The 24,377-nt window shown below is 47.5% G+C and overlaps 1 protein-coding gene across 7 annotated transcripts in view; it reads right to left on the reverse strand.

Moving 5' to 3' along the window:
* Positions 1-1,941: 1,941 nt before the first annotated feature.
* Positions 1,942-24,377, reverse strand: part of LOC127385701 (uncharacterized) — a 77,778-nt gene continuing 55,342 nt past the window's right edge. For 5 of the 7 annotated variants that reach the window (XM_051621704.1, XM_051621705.1, XM_051621707.1 and 2 more), the window contains 10 exons: positions 22,641-22,721; positions 19,545-19,652; positions 13,246-13,355; positions 12,282-12,330; positions 10,741-10,861; positions 9,785-9,879; positions 6,846-6,911; positions 5,344-5,443; positions 3,975-4,127; positions 1,942-3,787 (listed from right to left, as the gene is read on the reverse strand). In XM_051621704.1, coding sequence (XP_051477664.1) covers positions 2,493-3,787; positions 3,975-4,127; positions 5,344-5,443; positions 6,846-6,911; positions 9,785-9,879; positions 10,741-10,861; positions 12,282-12,330; positions 13,246-13,355; positions 19,545-19,652; positions 22,641-22,721 — 2,178 coding nt within the window. In that variant the 3' untranslated portion in view covers positions 1,942-2,492. Of the gene's footprint in view, positions 3,788-3,974; positions 4,128-5,343; positions 5,444-6,845; positions 6,912-9,784; positions 9,880-10,740; positions 10,862-12,281; positions 12,331-13,245; positions 13,356-14,164; positions 15,691-19,544; positions 19,653-22,640; positions 22,722-24,159; positions 24,207-24,377 lie in introns of those variants that run through there. The other 2 variants (XM_051621708.1, XM_051621710.1) reach the window with 2 other exon arrangements.

The following is a 24,377-nucleotide window of genomic DNA, read 5'->3' on the forward strand; positions in this document are numbered from 1 at the left end:
ACAGGGAGCCTATGTCTGCTTGGTCCAAAGGTCACTAAAACCAGCTGGTGTTTTTCTCCAGGACTGGATGTGACTGAGGACCTTGCTGCTCATTCCTGTTAGGGACTGGAGGGGAAGACCCTCTCCAAATTTTTGTTGAACACCATGCATCAAATGCCATTTGACAGCACTCCAAAATTAGAAGGAACCACTTTTTAAAATGTGAATATTGCAAAACATCCCAGACATGTTGGGTGAGGAGCCCAGGTGCATGTGCAATACGACATGCAAAGGCTGTGTGCCCAAAATGATGGGAAAATGTCAAATGAGCATTGGTGGGGTTAGAGATCTCAGCTCTTGCACATCTAAGCCAAATATTGAGATGTGTTAGTAGGAGTCCTGTATGTGCTTCAGGGAGAGAACAGGCTCTCCCAGGCTACAGAAACCAAGCCAAGAGGTGAACACTAGCACTCAGATGCTTCTCATTACTTCCTGATGAGCTCCAGTGGACAGTAGGCTGCTAAGTGAAAGGCAACTTACACCTGTCCTGAATACTGACCAGGTATTTTAACAAATAGGCCTAACTACTGCATGGTTACTGAAAAATGTACTGTAAATTAAAGCCAATTCAAGCACTGTTGTCCTAGAAAGGACCCATGGTGTATCAAAACACATATACTGAACATTCATACAGCACTTCTCAAAAAGCAACTCAACTCCTCAACATCCCTGTGAGGTAGCTAATAGGGTTATCCCTGCTTTGCAGGGGGAAAGAGGACAGGGAATGTTGGCCACTCAGCAGAAGATGGGGTCTCTGACAGAGCAGGGGTTGCAAGAGAAGCTGAGGGTGCTGTGATCTGGCTGCCTACATCCAAACAATGCTCTCTGCTGCTTACATAAACCTTGACATGCACAGAAGAAAAACAAATGCCACAAGCTGTTAAACCCCACAAAGTAGTTTAGTGGAAGTTTTCTGCTGGGCTTCCAGGAAGATTTCAGATCAGCTAGATGTTACTGAAGCAGTCTGTCAGATAAAACAGTTTTCAATGTCTCCTTAGAACTTTAAGGAGCTTTACCCTGGATAGCTACTGAAGAGAGAGGCATCCCACCAGCAATTCCAACTAATTTGGCATCTGCAGCCACCACTTCTGGACTGCAGAGTCAAACATCTAGACTAGTTTACTGCTGCTTCCATTAATCTCCCTTCCTGATGAAGTCCTGTCACATGTAGGGGTGAAGTATATACTGGGAACAGGAGTTTGGACCAGCTCTTTCAGCTGTCCCTGTACAGCTCCAGCCAAGAGTTCAGGCTGTGCACCAGCGACACCTTGGGATGGGGAGGAGATGGCCAGACCACCAGGACTTGGTGCATGAAGGGCAGGTGGGCACCCATTGTTTTACCTCCTCAGCAGTGGGCTGTGGTGACTTTGATGCTCTACAGCATCATCTTCCAAATCTCTGTGACCAGATTTCCTTCCTTAGTTGTTGATTTCTGGGTGGGCTGAGATCATATTATGGGCAATGTGCTCTTCTTTTCCTGGCTCCTATGCCCATTCCACCCTGACACTCAACTTGCACAAAATAAAAGCGGGCTTCAGCTTGGGCACTGTGATTAGACATCATCACACCTCTAGCAGCTTGCTAGTGAAGGCAGGTTTCCCAAGTCAGCTGCACTTTTTCCTAGTCAGCCAACAGAAAGGCAGTGAGCCTGCTTGCCACCTGGACCTGCAAGTAAAAGGCCAGCAGAAAGGCCACTCTGTCCAAGACACCAGGCTCAACCTTCATTGCTGCCTTGTCATCTTGAGAACTCAGGAAAGAATCACCATGCTGGTAGTCCTCCATTGAGGTGACACCAAGGAGAGCCCCCCTCACTTCCCCCACCCTGTCAGGAACTCACCAGCTGTTAAGCCTCCACTCAGGAACACCATCCACCCCTGGGGCTGGAGCTGGGCACTGCTTTGTAGAATTGCATAGCGTCGGCAGTGGGCTGCCTGTGCCCTGCCGGAAAACCATGGCCCTGCCTGAAAATGCTGGTGCCTACAACTGCAGGTCTGGGAAAAGAAACAAAGATCAGTCGCTGCAACGACCTCTGAAAACAATGCTGTTGGATGCACTGATCAGGCATTTTAAAGAAAGCATTTTGGACTCCTACGCCTTGCACCTGCGTCCACGGCCGTGGGTACCCATGCTAAGCAGGAGCAAAAGAAAACAGGCAACACATTCACCAGCATCTCCCCCAATACACAACAAGGCTTGTGAGCATCAAAAAACAAAGAACGAAAGCACTTTCTGATTTGTCCATAGGAAAGACGCAAACCCAATTTGCTGGTGCCTCCTGGCGCTGGTGGCCACCTCTCCATCTCCTTGCTGGGTGCTTGTACCAAAGCACGACTTGACAGGCAATGGCTGCTGTGCTGTCACCCAGACATAGCCCTACTGAAAAGGGGGAATCCCAAAAAAAGGGACAAGTGTGCTGCTTCAGCACCCTCTTCTTCGCATCCCCCTTATCCCCACTAAAATGTCACCGATTTGGGCAGCTTTGCCAGGGGAGGAGAGCCTGAAAGTAAACTGTTCTCTGAGTGGGATTTGGCAACCTGTGTTGGAAATTTTGTGCTGGGGCTCAGGGTGGGTTGTGGAGCTTTCAGTGCATTTACTAATTTCTGGAGGCTTTTTTGGGCATCTACTTCCTCTGGAACCAGAGCGAGAGCTGGTGGCATTGAGGTGGCAGGCAGGGGATATCCAGTCTCTGGCAGAGGCAATGCCACCTGCGTTCTGTTCGAGAAGTTTTGCTCTGTTGCATGGGCCAAGTAGAGGGCAGTGGTGGTTTTGATAACAGTGTAAGGGCTGTTCCCCAACACTCTGGGAGATGGCACCTGGTGGAAGGGACAGCCCTTTCCCAGCTCTGCTGCCTCCAGCTCGCTGCCAGGTATGATGGGCATGCTGCCGCCTGCCAGCCCATGCACAGGCAGCATTCCCAAGCCCTCTGGCCAGTGTGCAGTACTGGTGGTGTTCCCTGACCCATTCTGCTGCAAGCAGGTGAGCTCCCCTGTGGATGCAGCTTTAGTTGTCAAGTGCTTCAAGTCTGTTTTGTCCAGCAGTGCTGCTCTGCAGTGCTTCTTGGCCTTTCTGTCCCCATCCTCGCTCTTTGGGGAGCCGTTGTGCTGCAGTGTGCTGGAGAGCTGCTGACAGCTGCCTGGCAGAGGATGAGGGTGTGCATCAAGCACATTTTCTTTGCAAAAGGAAGATGCTTGTTCTCCCACCGGCAGGGCAGCAGGATTTGGCTGCCATGCCCTGTGATCCATACCAGAAAGCTCAGACATGCTCAAGTTGGGAGGAATTGATGTATTTTGAAGAGAAGAGTTCAAGCAGCCATGCTCGGCTGGGGTAGGGAGAGAGACTGACTTGTGGTCCATCATGGCATGGCTAGGAGTGAGAAGCAGCTGTTCCAGAGGCAAGACCGTGGGTGGGAGGTGATAGTGGCCTTGTGTCTCACTTGCCTTCAGAAGAGACTGTGGCTGCCCATCCCTTGTGGATTCCACCCCACCCTCCTCTCCCAGCACCCCCCTGCCAAGAGGGTGCAGGTGGATGTCTGTTGCTTCAGCTATTTCACTGCCACAAAGAGTGGGAGTCTTTACCTCCATCATTCCCCCCAGTGTCCGGGGACCTCTGTGGGGATGAGGCTCCCTGTCCAGGGAGTGCTCACCCACCTGGCCATTCTGGCTGTTGGCTGCCACATTGCCCTTCACGGCTACTGGGTTGAGGGAGAGCTTCAGGCCCAGGGGTTTCCGTGGGAATTCCTCAGGCTTTGCTGCATTGGAAGCAGAGAAAACAAAATAAAACCCATCCAGCATGCTCTGACCATGGGAAGACAGATGCTGCACCGAGTGGGTGCCAGCCCTTTGGGGCTGCCCTGGCTCCCAGCCACACCAGAGTGATGCTCTGGTCCCCAAGGCACATGACTACCACCAGCCATTCCCACGTTCCCGTCTACCCACCTGGTGGTGGAAGGTCAAATTTCATCCTGCGCAGTTCAGTCATTGACACCTGCAGTTGCTCAATAACAGCATCATCCTCGTACTGCAGGGAACCAGCAATTTTTTCCTGCAGAAATTCCCGTAAGTCTTCCAGTGTCATCTTTAGCAAGCGCTCTGGGGGACAGCAGAAAAGAGTAATGGCAGCAGCACGGCCAATTGCAGAGTAGCATGAGTATGGGTTGCATTGCTTTGTTTTTATCTGGGATTTAGCTGCTGTTCCCACTTCAGGGTGGGACAGCCTAAACATTTTTGCCCTTCCTCCACCTTACTGCTGTTTGTCATATCTGTTTCACCTCCAGGCAGTAGTTCTGCAATGGCAGGATGATTGTGAACCTGGGACCTATACTAAGATGCATATTTTGGGCCATTTCTGGAAGTTCTCATCAATGCCTCTAGGAGGAGGAAAAGCTCCATAAAATAGACCCCGAGTGTGTCAAACTGAACGGCCACTGCTGGCAGCTGCCACCATCAGCCAGGGATGCCAAGCTGCACCAGCCAGCAGGCAGGCATGCAGGCAGAGGTGTTGACCCACGCCAGGGATGCAGGCAAGGATGGCATGCAGGCAGGAATGGGATGCAGGGGGATGCTGATCTGCACCACGCATTCGTCAGCGACGAGAGATTATTTCACCACTAGGCTGAAACTTCTCCCTGCCTGCCAGTTTCCCAGTCTTTGCAGACAAACAGGATACTTAAAGATGTATTTCTGGATAGCCTGTTCTTCAACTGAAAGAAGGGCAGAGTTGCTGTTTGCAGAAGCCAACAAATGAAGTCCCATAAATCCCACTTGCCCAAAGGTTCCCAGCATGCAATATCAGCATCACTCCTGTCCCAGATTAAATACCTAACAGGGCAACAAAACAAAGCTACTAGCTTATGGGAGTGGAGGGGTTCAAAGTTCCAAAGATCTTGAGGTAGAAACACTGCTGATGGTATGTAGGAAAACCAGGTTTTGGTCATTTTAGAAGTATATTAATGGATTTATTTTCCCCTCTACAGCCTTTTCAGCTGAACTGCCATAGAGCTTTGTGGATAGATGGGTTGCTGTCTGTATTGCCCCTAAAAGCATGCTGATAAAAGATGCAAGGCGCAGCACACAGAAAGGCAGCTGGGAGCATTTCAGGTGGGGTTTGCTATGCACCCAGAGCAGAATTTCAACCCTTGCAGCATCTCAGTCTTTCCTCCCTGGAGCACTGGTGTGAGACTGTGTCCTTTGGGACACTTTGGAGCAGGCTGGTAGTGGCCAGCAGGTCTTTCCAGGTTGGCAGCACAAGGGTGGTCCAGCACAATGCCACCTTTGCCATATGAGACACGCTTTCCTGGGACCTTACTTTTGTGCAGTTTGAGAATGGTGTAAGCCATGGCTGTCAGCACCCGCTCTCCTTCCAAGATGTAGATATCCCACAGCCGCAAGGTAAGGGTGAAGGGGGTCTGTTTCAAACACAAAACCAAAAAACAAGCACATCATGACACAGAGGTTTGTGGCATCACTACATCCCCTCACACCAAAACACACAACAGGGCAAGGCATTAGATGCCCAGGATTCATCTATAACAGAAAAACCTATTTTACTGTTTATGGTTTTGCCTTATAGCTAACAACCCTGGGTGGCTGAGAGAATACTTAAAACTTGGCCGCCAATCAGAAAGAGAAACATTCTGCACAGGCATACTAGCACATGGATTCTCCTACCCTGGAGGGAGCATCATCATCATCTTTAAGCCTTGCAAACACATCAAACCACTCCTGTATCCATCCAAACTGTTAAAAAAGATGAAGGGCTATTCATGGGATAGGTCTGAAGGCCCAATGGTGCTTCACTAAACATTAAAAAAAATCACTCCTTTGGTGTCTAAAGAAGTGGTCTTCCTTATACACAGGCTTATTTCTGCCTGTTAGGAAAACCTCTGCAAGATGTTATCACTTGCATGCTGACTCAGCCTGACAAACAGGAGTGAATTGATATCCAAAATGATTGAACAGGCCATCATCTCCCAGCAAAGATTTAAGGCATCTCACTAACACAGAAATTAACACTAGTCATAGTGTGACTTAGAAGTTCAAATTTAGGATGCTGCCCTTACTCTTCAGAGTTCACCAGAACTGGCTATTGCTGCTCTTTTACCACACACTACTGCAGTTACAGGGATTTTGCATTTTGCACAGCTTTTAGTGACAGACTGCAAAGCAGTGAGTTCCTTCTCAAGGGTAAGAGGTCATCCACTGCTTTATAGGAGATGAGGCAGCAGAAAACTGCAACTGGGGACATACAGATGTCCTAAACATTAGCAAGTCTGGATCTTGTATTAAAGCATGAAAGAAAAATGCTGCCCCTAAAAATTAAGTAGTCTCAGCTTAGAACTGGCAAATCAGCTCAGGACAAACCAGGGTAAATATTTTTTTAATGCTTTCACACACGTTTCAGTGCCCAGCCTGCTCCTTTGCTGCTGCAGTACTATTTGTTCAAGTTTGTACCTCTAGTTCTTCTTCTACCTGTTATTTTCAGAGTCAAAGTGAGGTTAATTGCCTTTGCTGCAGTGCCAGTGGGCAAGAGAAAGACCTCTCCTGACTTTGAAGCTTTAACTGATGCTGTTGAGCCATCTCCCAGCAACCACTTGTGACAAGGCAGCACGAGTTGGCTTGTCATCAGTGACATGCAGTTATTTTTAGCTTCTCCCATATAAATGTTTTAGTCTATTCAGAGTGTGCATAATATCCCACCTCATAAAATATTAACACCTTCTTCAAATTATGACACATTTTCAAACAAACAGGTGGATTAACCATGCATGCAAACAGCAGAGCAGCGAAACACCCACAAAGCATCCTCACCCGGTCAATGAAACACTGCAGGAACCACTTGGTTGTGTAAATCCCTGTAGTCATCTGCTCCTTGTCCTAGGAGGAGAGAGCAGAGAGAGAGGTGTTTCACCAGAATGGCTTTTGGGGAGGTTGGTTGTTTGATTTATTAATGCTGGGGTCTGGATGCAGGATCTGGCTGTTGTTTGTCTCCCAACAAAGGCCCTGCTTTAAATACCAGTGTTAAAGCCCTGCCTTAGCCCTTTTCTCAATATATTCACTGAACTGATCCTTGACAGAGCCAGACTTCAGCCACAACTTTGAAAAGGGATTTCTAGGAGAAGGTTTTCTGGCCTAATATCTAGTCCAGGGAATCTTCCAGGTACCCAAACCACACGCTCCTAGCAGACCACCATTTTTGTTTCCATAGGAATTCCCACATGAGCCTGTTGGAGCACCATAAAAATTATTAACCCCAAGTATCCCATAGGTAAATTCAGACCTCTGCAGTCAAGCCAGCTTTGCTAGGACTAACTCATTTGCATGGCATGGAGCAGGATAGCTGGAGAGGTTAAGGAAAACTCTTAAAAACATGATCAACATCACCCTGCTTTCCTGCTTTTCCATCCTTGGCTGATGCCTAGCACAGCACTCACACACAGCTTTTCTTTTTATGGCATGGATGATGGCGTGGCCCGGTTGGTGCCAGGATGCACAGTGTCCTGCATATGCACCAAGTCAACCTGATATCTGTTACAAAGCTGCAAATCGGCAGGGGTGGGAAGATTAAGAAACCCATGGGATTAAAGACTAGCTCCAGGTTTTGCTTTGCACTAGTGCTGGGCACCTGACAAACCTGAGGAACCTGTCCTTTCGTTTCATTTATATGGCCAGAACTCCCTGATTTGCAGCACAAAAGAAGAGCTGTTACAGATTATAGCAATTTAAACAGCTTTTCCTGGAGCCAGGCCACTGAGCCCCCTGGGAGCATAAGAAACCTTCAGGAGTCTGGCCACTGAATACCAACTGAGTAAATTAAACACAAGGGGGTCAAAAAAGGGAGCAGGTACTGCAAAATAGTTGCCTAGACATTCAGCTGCATTTGAGGTGTCCTGCAAATGCTTCTCCAGCTACCAAATGGGATTGTACCATCTGCTAGAGAGAAAAACAACTGGACATGCCCAAGCAACAACACACAGCAAATCTTACACACCTCCTCTCTTTAAACAACAAAGCCATTAAATGCAAACACTTGGGGCTAATAATTATTGAAGACTCCAGACAGTTCAGCATCACCCTTCAGGCACTGCAGCTCATGTAAGAACACAACACAGCCTTGCTGCTGTATGCAACAACTCTTTGCTGTAGACTCTTGTGAGACTTCTTGCCTGGCATTTCTAAGCAAGTCTTTAGATTGTAGAAGTTCCTACACTAATGATGACCAGCAAGCCAAACAGAATCACAGAATAGTCACAGTTGGAAAAGACCTCACAGAGTCCAAACATCAACCCAGAAAAAACCCACCATACCCACTACAACATGTCCTGAAGTGCCACATGTACATGATTTTTTTAATACCTCCAGGGATGGTGGCTCCACCACTTCCCTGGGCAGACAGTGCCAGTGCCTGACCACTCTTATGCTAAAGAAATTCTTGGTAATATCGAGCCTAAACCTCCCCTGGGACAAATGCAGGCCATTTCCACTAGTCCTATTGTTATTTACTTGGGAGAAGAGGCCAATATCAACCTCCCTATAACCTCCTTTCAGGTAGCTGTAGAGGGCAATGAGGTCTCCCCTTAGCCTCCACTTCTCCAAACTAAACAATCCCAGTTGCCTCAGCCTCTCCTCATAGGACTTGTTCTCTAGACCCTTCACCAGTTTGGTTGCTCCTCTCTGGACATGCTCCAGCACCCCTACGTCCTTCTTGTAATGGGAGGCCCAGAACTGAGCACAGTACTCAAGGTGTGGCCTCACCACCACAGGGCACGATCAGTTCTCTGCTCCTGCTGGCCACACAGTTTCTCATACAAGCCAGGATGCTCTTGGCCTTCTTGGCCACCTGGGCACACTGCTGGCTCACATTGAGCCAGCTCTCAACCAGCACCCCCGGGTCCTTTTCCACTGGGCAGCTTTCCAGACACTCTTCCCCAAGCCTGCAGCGTCGCATGGGGTTGTTGTGACCCAGCACTTGGCCCTGTTGAACCTCACACAATTGATCTCAGCCCATTGACCCAGTCCAGGTCTCTCTGCAGAACCTTCCTACCCTCAAGCAGATCAACATTCCCACCCAATCTGGCATCACCCTTGAACTTACTGAGGAAGCACTTGATCCCTTGTCTAGATCATTGATATTGGACAAGACTGTCCCCAAAACTGAGCCCGTGGGGGACACCACTGGTAACTGGCTGCCAACTGGATTTAAACTCCATTCACTCCTACTACTGGCCAGCCAGCCAGTTTTTCTTCCTGTCTATGCCATGATCTGCCAGCTTCTTTAGGAGAATGCTGTGGGACATCTCCAGATAGGCAAAATCCACAGGCTTTCCCTCATCCACTAGGTGGGTCAACTTGTCATAGAAGGAAATCAGGTTGGTCAAGCAAGACCTCTCTTTCATAAACCCACGATGGCTGGCCCCGATCCCTTGACTGCCCTGCACTTGCCATGTGAGCTCACTCAAGATGAGCCTCTCCATGATCTTTCTTGGTACTGAGGTAAGACTGACAGGTCTGTAGTTCCCCGGATCCTCCTTCTGGCCCTTCCTGTAGATGGGCATCACATTGGCAAGCAAACTATTCAACTTGGTGAGAGTCAGGCACTCCATTTAATAAGCGCTCGCTTCTTTGTGGCTGAAGCAGTCCCACACCATTAGAAATCTTTTCAGTTGTGCATCTATTTGGCAGAACATTACACTAATTGCTTTAGCAGTAAAATGCAATATAGTATGGAAAGACTGATAGCAAAGAGATACCATGTGCTTCTTCAGTTTGGGAAACAGTTTGCTTAAAATCTGCTCGTGATGAGCTTGAAACCTCTGCAGCTTCGGGAACCCAGGAATGAAAAAACCTTAACAAGAAAAGATGACAAAAATGGAAAATAATCAGAAAAGATCTGAATAGTCTTGGTAGCAGCCTGATTTTTTGGAAACTCATTCCCTGCATTGCCTGTTGAAGTTGGCTGGATGTCAGCTCACCCAGCTATCACCCTTGGCATTCGTCCCAGAGGCCACTCTTCACCCTGTCTACAGACCCCAGAGACAGGACTCTCAGCACTCCAGCCCTGCAGAGCAGACATGCTCACATCCCCATTGCCTGAGACATGGTTTGGCCAAGACCTCTCTTTGTATCTGCCAAGGTTCTGAGAAAAGCTGAAGATGTTTGAACACCACAACCTTGTGCAGTGCCCTGTAATCTAGCAGGACATGGGTTTAATACTGTCCAGAGTTACCAAGCCATAATTCCCAGCCCTCTGCTTACAGAAGAACTCTCTGTGCATACATTACTGCTAACCACAAGTAAGATGGTAGAATTACATCTTCATAAAAACACAAAGGCACATAGCCCGTGGCACACTAAAAATAGCACATTACATGATGCTCTTGGATGTACTTCTGAGGGACTTCTTAAAAACTCATAACCTTTAATTAATTGCTAGCCAATGGCAAGGCACTCTGGTGAGCAGACAGCACCTCTGTGAAAGTGTTCATTACTGAGTGCTAAAGCTCAGTGCTGATAAACCACATTTTTCTCTGATTAATCTGTCTGGCTCCAAGAGTGAAGTTCAGCTCCACAGTTGCGTTGCATTGGCACACAATTAAGCCTTACTCACTTTAAAAAAGTATGTGAGGAGAAACGTTTCTACTCACCAACCTAAACAGCCTTCTCTCCCCTTGAAAGAGCCCCTGTTTGCATCCATTCCCAGGCTTACCGTGCATGGCATGCCGCTGATTGGTCAGCAGCTGTGCCAGAGCCCAAAATGCATCCTCTTCATTTAAGTACATTAGAAGGATGGCTGCAATCTGGCTCATCCCTTGGCAGTAGCTCACTTCCTGCAAGAGCCAAAAGAGGCACATGAGCTGCCACATCGTGAGATCCCACCATGATGTTAAAGCTGCAGAAGCACGTCAGGTTGCCTATGCTTCCTTCTTTCCTTCACCTCTTTCAAGGTCTTTATCATTTATGCTCAAATTCACAGCTCTCATAGGACTACAGCATCTACCATGTCACTGACTCACAGAATGGTTTGGGTTGGAAGGGACCTTTGAAGACCACCACATTCAACCCCAATGCCATGGGCAGAGACATCTTTCACTAGACCAGGTTGCTCAAAACCCAAATCCAACCTGGTCTTGAACATTTAAAATGATGGGGCATCCACAGCTTCTCTGGGCAACTTGTTCCCATCTGTCACCACCCATATTGTTAAAAATATCTTCCTATGTCCAATCTAAAACTACCCTCTTTCAGTTTAAAACTGTTACCCCTTGACCCATCACTACAGGCCCTGGTAAAAAGTCAGTCTTTCTTATAAATCCTCTTTATATATTGAAAGGCTAAAATAAGGTCTCCACGGAGGCTTCTATTCTCCAGGCTGAACATCCCTAACTTTCAGCCTTTCTTCATGAGACAGGTGTTCTGGCTCTCTGACCATCTTTGTGGCTTTCCTCAGGACCTACTCTAAACAGGTCCTTCAGTGGGATGTAAGGGGCTTGCAGGCAATGCCCCCCACCAATGCTGCTTCCCCCACCAGCCCTGCTCAAGCCTGGAGGGCTAGGGACAGAAACCCCAACATAAGAGGTGCCTGCAGCTAATTCAAGGAATAGTGGATAGGATGATAAACAGCATGTGGCTCCAACACTGTTTTCCATTCCTTTAGCCACTTGAGCACTATAGTAAAGAATAAAAAAATCCAGTAAGCATTTATCTGTGTGAGGGAAAGCAGGGTCTTTGTTTCCTTGACTACCCCTCTGAGCATCTTCTGTGCCTTCTGGGGTAATTGTCCTCTTCTGGAGATGAAGGTAGTATGTTCAGCTGCTAATTTACATCTACTCTGCCCATGCCCTTCAGCTTAAAATGACTGGTTTGCTGTAAAAAAAATCATCGTTTTTAATAAGGAAGCCATTTAGTTTACAACAAGAAGTCAGAAACATGATGGACCTTCAGCCAGGAGGCTAGTCTTGCTGGAAAGCTGAAGGGTAATCTCTTGTTCTTTGCTTACTCCCACCCAGACCAGATCCACCAGATGTCATTTATCAGGTGACAAAATTAACCAGGGAATTAAACACCTGCACAAAAAGTCTTGTGCTACCAGCATTGGGACTTGAAATTGGAATTACCACTGGCTAAATATATGTGTGTGTATATATATATACATAAGCAAACATACGTAAACATATATAAAGCCTTTAAAATACTTATCCATATAAAGCACAATGCTATTATCTTTAACCAGACTAGCTTACTACTTACAGTGTTATAAACCGAGTATGCTGACAGGACATGGAAGAGTGCCTGTTGCCTGGGGAGAAAAAAGGATATTAAAACACCCGAGCATTAGTCTCCAGCTTTGTGCGCACACCAACACATGCACACAGAGTGCAAAAGGCTCTGAAAACGCTCAGGCAACTGACTTTTCCAAGAAGCAGGGCTCACAGAGCCAGAAAGCACCTTGATGGACACATGGGATGGGACCTCTACCTTCAAGGGAGAGTCACCAGTGACCCTGCAGAGCAGGGCTGAAGCAGAAGCCTGCTCCATCAGCAGTTCTGCTGAAGAGACATGTATGTACTCTCACATGCTGTGTTCAATACAATCACTCTTCACATTTGTAGTGGTGGTGGATTTTTAAGACTTGCAACCACCCAGGCATCAAGTGTTATATAACCTGGGGGAAAGCATTACTACTATTTTATTAGTAGGCTAGTTTCTCCCTTTCCTCCTTGTTGAAGGAGTCATCACCATATTAGACATGTAGTGCAGGCTTCCTCACAGACTCTGTGTCTCTGTAGGGCAGACAGGCATAGCACATCCAGGTGACAAAGCCACTGTTAAACCTCTCCAACCCAGTCTGTTGCAGAGGCCATGCCCCACCCCACTCAGCTCCTAGCAGACCAACCCCATCATCCCAGCCATCCCAAACCAAGTCCTCTGCAACTGCAACCCTAGCACCCTGGGGGGCAAGGCACTGCAATAGGCTGGTGCTTGGCTCAAGAACTGGGGCTGGAAGTGGATCAGCGTGGACCTTTCAAAGAGAGAATCAACAGCCCAAAGTCTGTGGGTTGTGCCATGCGTTAATGGTTTGTGGAGCCAGCAGAGATGGCTTTGTTCTCCTGTGAGCTACTCTGAGCTTCCCCAAGCCAGGGGGCTAATGGCCATCCAGGCACACCCACTGCCACTGATGTCCATACAGCCATGTGAAACAGCCTGTACTCACTTCACTCCGTAGCGATCCCGAAACATGATGTGGTTTCGGAATGTGCGGTTAACATCCAAATCTATCTGCTTGAGTTCCGACGAAAAGTTCTTTGCTTGCTCTTTCATTTGCTGGAAGGGAGAAGGGCAGACAAGAGGAAGGAGTCAGACACCATCTCAGCCCACACCTCCTCTCCACACAGCGAGAAGGCAAACTTCCTACAGCAGGAGTGGCAGGTTGTGAGCTGAACAGAGCTATCACAGAGCAGCTCAGGGACACTGTCTTGCAGTGAGCAATGATCTGCAGCTTAGAGGTGAATCACCAACCCCTCAGCTGTGCTGCTGGCCAGGAGACAGGGACAACACGCCACCTAAACATGATGACAGCAGCAGCTGGCAACCCAGCCTTTGCCCATCTTCAAAGGCAGATACTGAGTTTTCAGAATCTAAACCCTTTACAATTAAACTCCACTCTGATTTATTTTTAATTCTCTGCAGTACCCAGCCTAGCTGTGATAAAGCATAAAGACCTGTGTTGGCACTTAAGGAACACTTCTATAACCAACATACAGATGTAAGCACCAAGTCCCTGAGCTCAGAGGTTCAATCATAATGAAGTCCAAACTATAGATGGACTCTAAGAAGTAATCTCCAACTACTACTTTCCCTGAAGAAGAGAATTATCATAGAATAGTAGAATGATTTGGGTTGGAAGAGACCTTGAAGATCATCTAGTTCCAACCCCCAGCCAAGGGCAGGGACACTTCCCACCAGACCAGGTTGCTCAGAGCCCCATTCAACCTGTACTTGAACATTTCCAGGGAGGGGGTATCCGCAACTTCCCAGGGCAAACTATTCCGGTGTCTTATCACCCTCACACTAAAGAATTTCTCACTAATATCTAAATCTAAATCTACCCTCTTTCAGTTTGAAATAATTACCTCTCATTCTATTGTGTAAAAAGTTCCTCTCAAGCCTTTCTGTAGGTCCTTCAGATACTGGAAGGCTACTATAAGGTCTCCCTAGAGCCTTCTCTTCTTCAGGCTAAACAATCCCAATTCTCTCAGCCTGTCTTCATAGGAGAGGTGCTCCAGTCCTCTGATCATCTTTGTGGCCCTCCTCTGGACTCTATCCAGAAGATCCATGTCCTTCTTATGTTGGAGACCCCAAAGTGGACACAGTACTGCAGGTGGGATCTCATAAGTGTGGAGTAGAGGGGCAGAATCACCTTCCTTGACCTGCTGGCCATGTTTTTTGTTATGCAGCCCAGGACACGGTTGGCTTTCTGAGCTGCAAGCATACAATGCTGGCTCATGTTGAGCTTCTTATCAAGCAACATCGCCAAGTCTTTCTCCTCAGGACTGCTTTCAATCCATTCTCTGCCCAGCCTCTTTTTGAGCCTGGGACTGTCTCTACCCAGGTGCAGGACCTTACTGAAGGTCAGGGCAGACCTCATTAATTAACTCAGCTTTATTGAACTTCACGAGGTTAGCAAGGGCCCATCTCTCAAGCTTGTCAAGGTCCCTCTTAAATGGCATCGCTTCTCTCCAGTGTGTCAACCACACCACACAGATTGGTGTTGTCAGCAAATGCATACAATTCCACTGTCCATGTTGCCAACAAAGATGTTAAACAGCACCGGTCCCAATATTGACCCCTGAGGAATGCCACTGCTCACTGATCTCCACTTGCACATCAAGTCGTTGACTACAACTCTCTCTGTTCACCATTCAGCCAGTTCCTTACTGACTGATTGGCCCACCCATCCTTCCTATTTTGAGCCTGTATCCTTCCATTCCAACACTTCACTCATAGGTGTCATCCCACCATGTTTCCAAAATGAAAGATTTACTGAGTTTCCATTAGAAAAGCAGTTCTGGGATATTTCCTTGGACTGCTGCACTTTTTAAGGAACTGGCAGAATCCAGAAGAGAAGCTAAATTCAAAATCAAGAATTCTCATGTTCCCCCCATGTTGGCTAATCATTTAAGGCAGCATCACACAGACAAAGGACTGAAGTCCACTGCAAAAAAAGGAGAATCAAATCAAAGCTAAACCCACCTCAATCAATTGTGCCTTCAGAGTCCCAAGCTCAAGATGCTCCATGGATGAAGCCCACTGCAGTTCCATTCATGACCAACTGGTTCAGTAGTGTGCACGCAGGCAAGGACCATTATGCTACAACCAAGCATCTCATCTCATCTCACAGCCTTTAGGTACCACCAGTGATCACACAATTTCCCTCCTTCTTGAATATCTCCAGGGTTAATTGCATTAATAAAATACATTTTGTAACTGTCTTCAGGCAGTCTGAGATTAATTAGCAGGTTAGAGGCAGTGGAGTTGAGCAACAAGCTCAGCTTACCTAGAGACTAGGGTCAGGATTCCTCCTTGCTCTCACAGGACACAGAAAACAGCACACGTGCACAGAAACTTAATCATCTGCTCCAGCAGCTGCCATCCTATGAATGCCTGTCATCCTGATACAACCTCTATACTGCTGTTGACCACCCAAGATGGCCACATAAGCTCTGGGGAATATCAGAAGGTCATTAGCACCCAAATATGTCCAGCACAGCAAATTCTCAAGGCAGTCATAGCATACTGGGAATATTAACTCCAACCCTGAAAGCAGTTGTATGGAGGAGCAACAGTACAGGGGCTATTTCGAATTATTGCCTGCACAAGACAAGGGAGGATAAAAGTTACAATGGAATGAAGATCTGATGAAAACAATCTTCCTGCTGTAGAATCACAGAATCATAATACTATTCAGGTTGGAAAAGACCCTTGGGATCACAGAGGCCGACCATCATCCCTACTCTACAAAGTTCTCCCCTAAACCATATCCACCAACACCACATCCAAATGACCCTTAAACATATCCAGGGATGGTGACTCAACCACCTCCCTGGGCAGCCTATTCCAGTGTCTAACCACTCTTCCTGTGAAAATAATTTTCCTATTGTCCAGTCTAAACCTACTCTGTTGCAGCTTGAAGCCATTCCCTCTTGTTCTGTCGCTAATTACCTGTGAGAAGAGACCAGCACCAACCTCTGACAGACTGATTAGGTCTCCCCTCAGCCTCCTCTTTCTCAAAATAAACATTCCCAGCTCCTTCAAGCATTCTTCATAAGATTTTTTCTCTAGGCCCTTCACCAGCTTTGTTGCCCTCCTCTGTACTCTCTCCACCACCTCAATATCTCTCTTGAATTGAGGTGCCCCAAACTGGACACAATACTCCAGGTGTGGCCTCACCAGTGCTGAGGACAGGGGGACAATCACCTCTCTACTTCTGCTGGTCACACTATTTCTAATACAAGCCAGGATGGCATTGGCTTTTTTGGCCACTGCTGGCTCATATTCAGCAGCTTGTCAATTAGAACGCCCAAGTCCTTTTCTGCCAGACAGCTCTCCAGCCACACTTCCCCAAGCCTGTAGCATTGCATGGGGTTGTTGTGGCCCAAGTGGAGGACCCAGCACTTGGCCTTGTTGAAGTCCACACCATGGACATTAGCCCAATGATCCAATCTATCCAAGTCTCTCTGTAGAGCCTTCCTAACCTCATGCAGATCAACACTCCCGCCTAGCCTGGTGTCAGCAAACTTACTAATAATAGACTCTATGTCTTATACCCTGTAAATCTTGTGCTTTCTATATCCTATGGCCTGTTGCCCTCTATAAAGCAGGCAGACTACCTAAGACAAGATGACTGTTCATATGTATCAGGTCCTTTCAGTTCAAATTTCCCTGCTAAAGGTCCTCTTGTTTTCCCTGCCAGAACACAAACATTGTAAAAACACTATTTTGGGCCTTTTAAAAATCACTGCACCTGAACTGCAGGTAGGTTGCACAGCACGTCACCTCCATACACCCAGGAGGCTTTATTAATTCTGCAGATGGTAAACAAGAAGGCCAGGATGGGTTGTTTTCCATTTTCCCCCATTTTTAAGTTACATGGGCACTCCACATCTGTGGAGCAAAGCTTATTAGCACTCCAAGTGCTCCCTGCAAGCCAACAGCAGAGCAGATGCTGGGAAGCTGGATGGAGGTCTCGTCCCAGAGAACAAAACAGTCACGTGGGTAAAAGTCACGATGCCTCTGTTGTGCCCCATGGCCAGCGTGTTTCTTCTGCGACCTTCTCAGCTCTCCTCAAGTCCTCTCGGTTGTGGCTATAAAATCTCAGGGAGGCAGAGCATCATACTCATGTTGAAACCAAGTATGGCACATCCCATGGTAGCCTTCAGACTCATGCAGAATCAGGGCCCACTTGAGCTGCTATGGCCTTGAGGAAGACTTGGAGACTTGCATGGAGAGGACTTGGAGGACAGCTGCGATAGGACAAAGCACTACGGAAGAAAATGGACCAGGCTTTTCAACTGCATCAGGTGATACGGGCACAGGGAGCAAGGTTGGAAAAAGCAGCTACTCCATTAGCCCAAGCGCAGGGAACAACATCTCTACAGAGGGAGCAGTGGATATAAAAAAAGATAAATCACCTGTTACATGCCAGGTGGCATGCTCAAAACTCAAGGCACATGCAAAATCCAGGATTTTGTGCCATGGTTCATTCCATAAGGAGAAACAGGTTGGCCTTGGGACTAGGTCCTCCAAGGCAAAGGGCTAGGGCTGAGGCTTGGTCCCCTCTTGAAAAGCAAAACCACTCATCCAGGACTTGCACTGAGCCTCTTCTAGAGGATACGAGGGGAGAGCTAATTACTGGCGACAGGTTTTACCAAAAGAAGAGGAAGTTTAAGATGAGCTTGCAGGGAGTCTACATCCAGAAAAGCCTATTAGCCCTGAAGCTCCTGTTTATCGCAGACCCCTCTGGAGCACAGATAAACTCCTTGCAACTTTAGTTTGTTTGGATTGCTTCCTTGCCTCTGCAGCACAGCTATAAGGGAGGGAGTGTGATAAGAATCTGCATGCTGGGAGAACTTTATAATCTGTTTATTGACATGAGCCCAGCTTGCCTTCCCAAGCCTCTGAATGTCCATCCCAGCAGCATCTCACTATTAACATCTATGCTTGGCTCACTATAATGAGCATTAGCATCATCCTGCTTAATACATGGATTTTTTTAAACACCTGCTGGAAGCAGCACTTGACCTCTGCCTCTGAAGCATAACTGACTCCATGACACACTGATCGTCACCCAGGTAGGCACACGATGCAAGCTAAATCATAACAGTTTTGGAAAATAATTTAAATCAACCAAGGGCTTCCACATGCTGCCTATGGAAAGAGGTGGCGTAAAGGAGCCAAGATGCCTGAAATAAAATTTTAAAAAATACAGCAAGTCCCATCACTTGCGTTCTTGTTCATCGCATGCTACAAAACCTGTTTATTTTATACCAAGGAATACAAGCCTATGGCATGCAGGTAGGAAGCAATACAAGGCAGGCTCTTCTGTCTGCAGAAAAAGTAAATGTTTTTTAACAGAAAAAATATTTTTATTTCATTTTAAATAGAAAATGTCAAGGTAGTTAAAAAAATTGAAGATTAAAAAAGCCACTTCCATTCAAGTTCTTCCAATGCTGCCAGTCAACTTCCAACTGCACATCTAAGTTGTAATCCAGGGCCCTGTGCTCTGAAATCCACCCTCAAGCTTGCAAGATCTGCCCTCATGCCACCCTTAATTTGGTATCTTGACTAATGACTCATTGTCAGCTGATTCAAGGCTTCTGACTTTGCTGCACATTTCAAAACACCCTGAATGAAATTTTCAAGCACTAAGAGAGGTCTGGGGTACCCCCATCCAGCACCTATCTGCTGCAGGGTTCTGATGGCTACTCTACATCACTTCAGGGAGCTTGGGAAACTGTGAGCAGTACAGTTCCTAAGCTCACCCTCCCCTGCATCTTCCCTATGGATTCAGTAACACCAAATGCATCTTTAGTTGTGGCTTACAGCAGAATAAATGGAAGCACCATATTAGGGAAAGTAGCTGGCTAATAAGCTAAAAGGCCCCAGCCTAATGTACACACACAGATAAAAGAGTTTATCCCCTTTACGTTTTCAGTCCTCACTAATTTTAAGTCTTTGCTTCTCAGAGGTTGCAGCAGTTCATGGACAGGGTTGGGCCTGACCACCAGTACATGTCAGAACACCCCTCACGCTACTACCCTGCAAGGGCTGAGTGTCCCCCACACATGCCTCTTCAAGCATCCCCACAGGAACTCCCCTTTCCCTCCTGTCCGTGCAGGTAGAGATGGACATGCCTGCATCCACCACAGGTTCACTTGCTCCAGCCAGTGAAGCCCCACCAAACTAGCTTCCCCATCAATTGCTCCCATTGTCTTTTACAGGAAAAGCCCATACCTCATATTTTCCTTCATTCTCCTTCTTCATCTTCTCAACATCCAGCAGAAGTGACCAGACCTGGCCTCGCACCTGAAGTGGGATCCCTTTGTACACTCGCCGGCACATCTGCAGGGAGTGAAACACATGCAAGGTTTGCTGGTCCTGCTGGACCTCCATCGTTTGCTGCTGCAGACCACTAGCCATATGAAAAGACACACTGACCTTCTCTGTCTGTGCTAACGCAGAAGGGGCATCTTCTACTCAGACAAAATCAAGCCACATCTCATATTTTTAATCTTACTGGAAGAGCTGGACACAGACCATTCCCTTTATATGTGGAGATATCTCAGATGCTTCACAGTGGTTCCATGCACACCAGCCTGCCTTTAGAACCCCTCTCCAAGGACTAGATGCAGCAATCTTGTCTTTGACAGCAGGAATCTCCAAGCAGCCTTCACACTCCTGACACAGGAGCATGGGGTTGCACAAACAGGGTGAAGGATGCAACCTAACTTAATTTTTTTAATTACTTTTTTGTACCTCTTCACACTTAACACTGTGTGGCTGTGATGCATAGACCTTCCTGCCTGTAGCTGTACAGGTGTAAGGCAGCAGGATGGTTGTTCAGCTGGATGGGACTGAAACCAAAGCTCCCTCCTACTCCCCAAGGTCACTAGACTGCTTCCTCCCTGCTTGAGGCCAAGAACAACCCTGCTTGCTGGGAGCAGAAAGGGACAACTGTCAACTCCTAGGAACTCTTCACCACCAACCCTCCCTCTCCACCACCTCTACGTCAGATGTTTCCACACTGCTGACTCTCCACTGGGACAATTCCACATAGACTGGCAGATGAACTGCTCCTCCCTGTCGCACCTCCTTGCCCCCTGCTGCTGCCCTGCTTCTCCTTGCTGCCCTGCGCGGGTCTTCCCCACACATGGCGAGCTCTGCAAAGCCCTTCAACAACAACAGGGGCTCTGCAGAGTGCCGTGGGGAGCCCCAGGTGCCTGGCAGTGAGCAGTCACTCATGGGAGACTGACAGAGGAACTACCAGTGAGCTTGTTCCTGCCCTGTCTGCAATACACATAACATTAGGTGGAGGAGGAGGTGTGCAGGCAGGAGAGCAAGTGGCGGGGGAGCAAGTGGCAGGGAAGGCAAGGTGGGGGGTGCAAGGGGGGCTGCTAGGGGGAAAGCCAGACACACTGCCTGGGGGAAGTGCCTGCAGTTTTGTCATACAAGCCTTGCCGTTTTGAAATACAAAAATTAAAATTTTGGCCAGCATAAGCATAGCCAGCTAACATGCAAGAAGGATGGAAGGCAAGTGGAAAGAACTACAGGAGTGTTTTGCTCAGGAAGCTGGGGAAAAGGCAGCTGTGATGCTGCAGGGGTGACTGGCGGCTTGCGGTGGGGGACTGGCACAGTGTTGCATGGCACAGAGGACCAGATGCAGCACTGTACACCATCTGTCAATCCATGTGGAGTTGTCCCAGTAGAGAGCTGGTGGTATAGAAGTGTCTGGAGGAGAGTTGCTGGCAGACAGTTGTCCTAGACCCACTGGGAGGGGGTGGATAGGGATTTCCATTCCCCCAGCCCAAGAGTCAACCATAATTTATGGATAGTTATAAATAACATGATTTATTCCATCACAAGAGCTCTGTGATTTTCTGATCCAAAGACCCTCAAAACTCACTTGACAGTCTAGCCCCTCACTGTCCAGCAGGCCTAAGCAACATCAGTTGTAGCATGCTAAACACAACCACTAATTATTGGGGTAAAACCAAAAGACAGATGACAATCACTACCATTTCACACACCCCTTACCCCAAATCCTGTCTGTCAGCTGACACAAGGAAGCCAAAGTATGTTAAAATTACTAATTGTTACCCATCTCAAACATCCTCCAGGACTTGAAGGAATTCCCTGCACTCTGCTGGAATTTGGTGTTTTACTCAAAAGGCCACTAACCAATTGGTGTTTCTAATTAGAGAAACCAAAGCCGTGAGAGTGCCTCTGGTTTTGCTCATGTTGCAGCACCAATGAGCAAAATGATTGGAATAATCCTGAAGTACAGAAGGATTATGAAAACCCCAAGCCCATCTCCACCCCATCCCTGTTGTAAATAAGATCTTGGGGTTTTTTAATAAAAGGACAAGACTTATGCTGGTCTTTAGCTGGGTGAACCTGACATTATCCTGGACAGCCAGGCAAGGGGGATGCCCTGCTCAGTGTTTCCCCTGCAGCTATGCAAATACCTTCTGCACAACCTTTTAATTGAGCTCAAGTTTCTCCTGAGGACTTTCAAGCAGGAGCCAGAAGAAGCAATACAGCCTAACACCCACTACTACTGCCAAACAAGAAGGCTGCAGAGGCAATGGTGACAATGTGATGCTGAGCCTCAGCCCTCTCCTGTGCAGAGTGCCATAAGCAGATCAAGTCAGGTGTGATGCTCCTCTCCTTACCTAGAAATGGTCCTATCATTAGGTTCAAGGGTTGTTTGAAGACATTTGAAATAGGAACATATTACAAATATTATTTATTAAAAACATCTCAATTTTGCAGTGGTGTTTGGTGTAAAGTTTATTCTGAACACCAAAGCCAAGACACAAGGTTGGCGTCTCCATCCTTCATTTCCACACACTCTTAACACCTAAGCAGCTTCTCACAGGTACAGCTAGAAGCAAAATACAAAATCCAGGTGACGTCCTAGACAAATCAGCTCGACCATGTTAGTCACATCCCCCATACCATTCGCAAATGGTGGAGACCAAAAGCGACTTGTGGCATGCATCACTCCCTGCTCTCAGGGCAGGGACCCAGCTGGGCACATTAACATCTCTGCTGTGCTCCTGCTTGCACAAAGGAAGCAGAAGTGCAAATATGTCAGCAGCATTTAGGAAACCATTTTTAAAACTATGCTAGTCAGAACAGGATTTCTCCCTCATTTGGTAACCTAGTAACTTCAAGGAAAGAATTAAAATGTTGGAGCCTGGCAGGCAGAATTAGGCAATATTTTCCAGTCATCTTTGGTTTCTCTATCAACATTTCAAAAGCCTAACCCCTAGGAAGGATGCACCATTTCCATCCCTCCAGACAAGCACTTTTTCTTTTCCTCCTTACCTTGTCACTGTTTCTGTATTTGCCCCATTTCTTCAGCATCTTTAGCCACTTGTCCACACGTTCAATTTCCTGGTGTTTTTGCTGGTGCAAGGAGCAAGAAGACATGATAAATTTAAGAAAAAAAGCGCCCCAGAAGGTACCTCCTGAAAATACACAACATCATTCTCTTTAGGTTTAAACTTCTGTGCAACACCTTGCATTGGTGTTCTGGTTTGGTGGCTTTTTTGGTAGTGGCAGAAGGCCATAGGGGTGGTTCCCATAAGAAGCTGAGAAGCTCCCACTGCTCCAAACCCAGCCAAGGAGCCATTAGAGGGACAATAGATGCGCCTCAGCGATTAACATACAAAAGAACTGAGGTAAGACCTGAGCAGAGAAGCAGTTACAAGGAGAAGAGCTTTGCTGGGGAAGGAGAGCGGTGCTGGTGGTGGTGAGGAGGAAGGGGAAGAAGGTGCCCGAGCAGAATTTTCCCTGCAACCCATGGCGAGATGGCAACTGTCCTGCTGCACTCATAGAGGAACGTGGTGGAACATTCCCTGAAGGCACGAGGATGAGTGAACTTGGCCAGTGGACTTGGATTTTGCGGCCAGAGGATTTGCTGCCTGTGGACTCTGATTATGCAGCTTTGGAAGACCCCAGTGCCAGGGGAGGTGACTGTTCCCGAAGGAGCCTGTGACTGTGAGAAGCCCAGGCTGGAGCAGCTCCAGACCTCATGGGAAGGCCTCATGAAGAAGAGGTTCATGGAGAACTCTCTCTCATGGGAGGGACCCCGTGGGGAAGCCGGGACAGACTGTAAGGAATCCTTCTCCCTGAGGAGGAAGGAGCGGCAAGAACCACCAGCTTGTGAACTGACTCTAAACCCCATCCCCTGTCCCCCTGTGCCGCTGGGGGGAAGGAGGGAGAGAAACTGAGAACAAAGTAATTTGGGCCCAGGAAGAAGGGAGGGGTGGGGGTAACATATGCAAGCTCTGCTCTTTGTGTTTTCTGTGTCCTGTGTGTGTTTGATTAGTGATTAGTATTAAATTAAATATTTTTTTTCCCCCAAGCTGAGTCTGTTTTGCCTGGGGCCTTAATCAGTGAAGAACCCACCTTGTCCTTTGTCTCAACCCTTGAGCTTTGTTCTCATCCAGAGAGTGTGGAGGCAGGGGGTGGGGGAGGGGGGGGGGGGCGGGGCGGGGAAGGGGAGTTGAGTGAGGGGCCACAGGGCTGTTCCTTTGTTGTCGTGTTGAGCCCAAATCAGACAATTGGGGATGGAAAAAATTCATAGGTGCTTCCAGGAATCAGCAATTTCAACCCATGGTAAAATTAAATCAGCACTGGTAAAAACAAGACACAGAAGCTTCATATGGAGAAAGCTTTTCCAAGACTAATATGTCTTGACAATAAAAATCCCTGCAGGTTCAGCTAGCCTCAGATTCTACCAACATATCAGATCAGAAACAAGATGCTATTTAGTCTCAGTGAGCAGGATCCTAACAGAGGATTCCACTTCAGGGGAGAGGAATGTGGAGAAGATGGTTACCTACAACCTTCGCCCAGATGTGCAATCGTCTCTTCAAGCTGCAGCCACTGAGCAGTGTACCAAAGGAGAAGGAAAAGTAAAAAATTGTTTTAAAAGGTATGACTCCAGTGCTGGAGAGGAGATGCTTAACTCAGCAAAATAAAAGCTCCAACAACTGGGCACTGTGCAGAGTTCCCACCTCTGCACGAGCAGCAGTGACCAGTGGGTACTGGCTGCCT

The sequence above is a fragment of the Apus apus genome, chromosome 5 (assembly GCF_020740795.1).
Source record: "Apus apus isolate bApuApu2 chromosome 5, bApuApu2.pri.cur, whole genome shotgun sequence".
Lineage (NCBI taxonomy): Eukaryota > Metazoa > Chordata > Aves > Apodiformes > Apodidae > Apus > Apus apus.